Source organism: Tupaia chinensis, unplaced genomic scaffold (genome assembly GCF_000334495.1).
Source record: "Tupaia chinensis unplaced genomic scaffold, TupChi_1.0 Scaffold142716_1, whole genome shotgun sequence".
In the NCBI taxonomy this organism is placed as follows: Eukaryota; Metazoa; Chordata; class Mammalia; order Scandentia; family Tupaiidae; genus Tupaia; species Tupaia belangeri.
In genome coordinates, this window is record NW_006202562.1 from 2,627,274 (window position 1) to 2,628,168 (window position 895).

Below are 895 nucleotides of genomic sequence, written 5' to 3' on the forward strand. Positions count from 1 at the left end.
ACAGACTGGTCAGAAAAAGGTGCAGCAGCTGCACCACGTAGAAGGGCATCCAGCAGAGCAGGAAGACGGCCACCACCATCAGCACCAGCCTGGTGATCTTCTTCTCCGAGCGCCTGCGCTGCTGCCAGCCGGCTCGCCGCGCCACGGCCCGCATCTTGCCCACGATAAGCAGGTAGCACAGGCCGATGGCCAGCACGGGCAGCAGGAAGCCCAGCAGGAAGGTGTAGACCACGAACACCGCCGACCAGGCTGGGTGCGGCCAGTGCAGGTTGCAGGCCACGGCCTGGCCACCCCGAGCCGGCCTGGTGTCCGCGAAGATGGCGATGGGCAGGGTGACCAGCAAGGACGCCAGCCACACGCCCAGGTTAATCAGCTTGGCCACGCTGGGCCGCCGGTAGGTGGCAGCGCGCAGAGGGTGCACCACGGCCACATAGCGGTCCACGCTGAGCACCGTCAGACAGAAGACGCTGGTGAACATGTTCAGGCCGTCCACGCTGAGCACCGCGCGGCACAGCACCGCCCCGAAGGGCCAGTGGTGCAGGGCGGCCGACGAGGCCACGAAGGGCACGCTCAGCATGAAGAGCTCGTCGGCGATGGCCAGGTTGAGCAGGTAGATGTTGGTAGCGGTCTTCATCTTGGCATAGCGAAGGATCACGAAGATGACCAGGGCGTTGCCCACCAGGCCCACCAAGCACACCAGCGCATAGACGCACTGGATGGCAACGGTCCCTGCGGTCCCAGCGCCCCCGCTGCCCGCTGCCGCCTCCTCTGCAGCTGCGGGGGCGCGGCTGGCGTTGGCTGCGGGCGGCCAGCAGGTCTCTGGCCCTTCCTCGCCCCCGGGGGGCAGCGTCGGTGGAGCGCTCATGCTGGGCGTGCCGGCCTGGGGCGGCGGAGC

The 895-nt window shown here is 68.3% G+C and overlaps 1 protein-coding gene across 1 annotated transcript in view; it reads right to left on the bottom strand.

The window, feature by feature from the left end:
• Nucleotides 1-865, bottom strand: part of SSTR4 (somatostatin receptor 4) — a 16,438-nt gene extending 15,573 nt beyond the window's left edge. Inside the window, exon 1 of the mRNA XM_027766350.1 lies at nt 1-865. This exon is cut by the window's left edge and continues 527 nt beyond it. Coding sequence (XP_027622151.1) covers nt 1-865 — 865 coding nt within the window.
• Nucleotides 866-895: the final 30 nt, after the last annotated feature.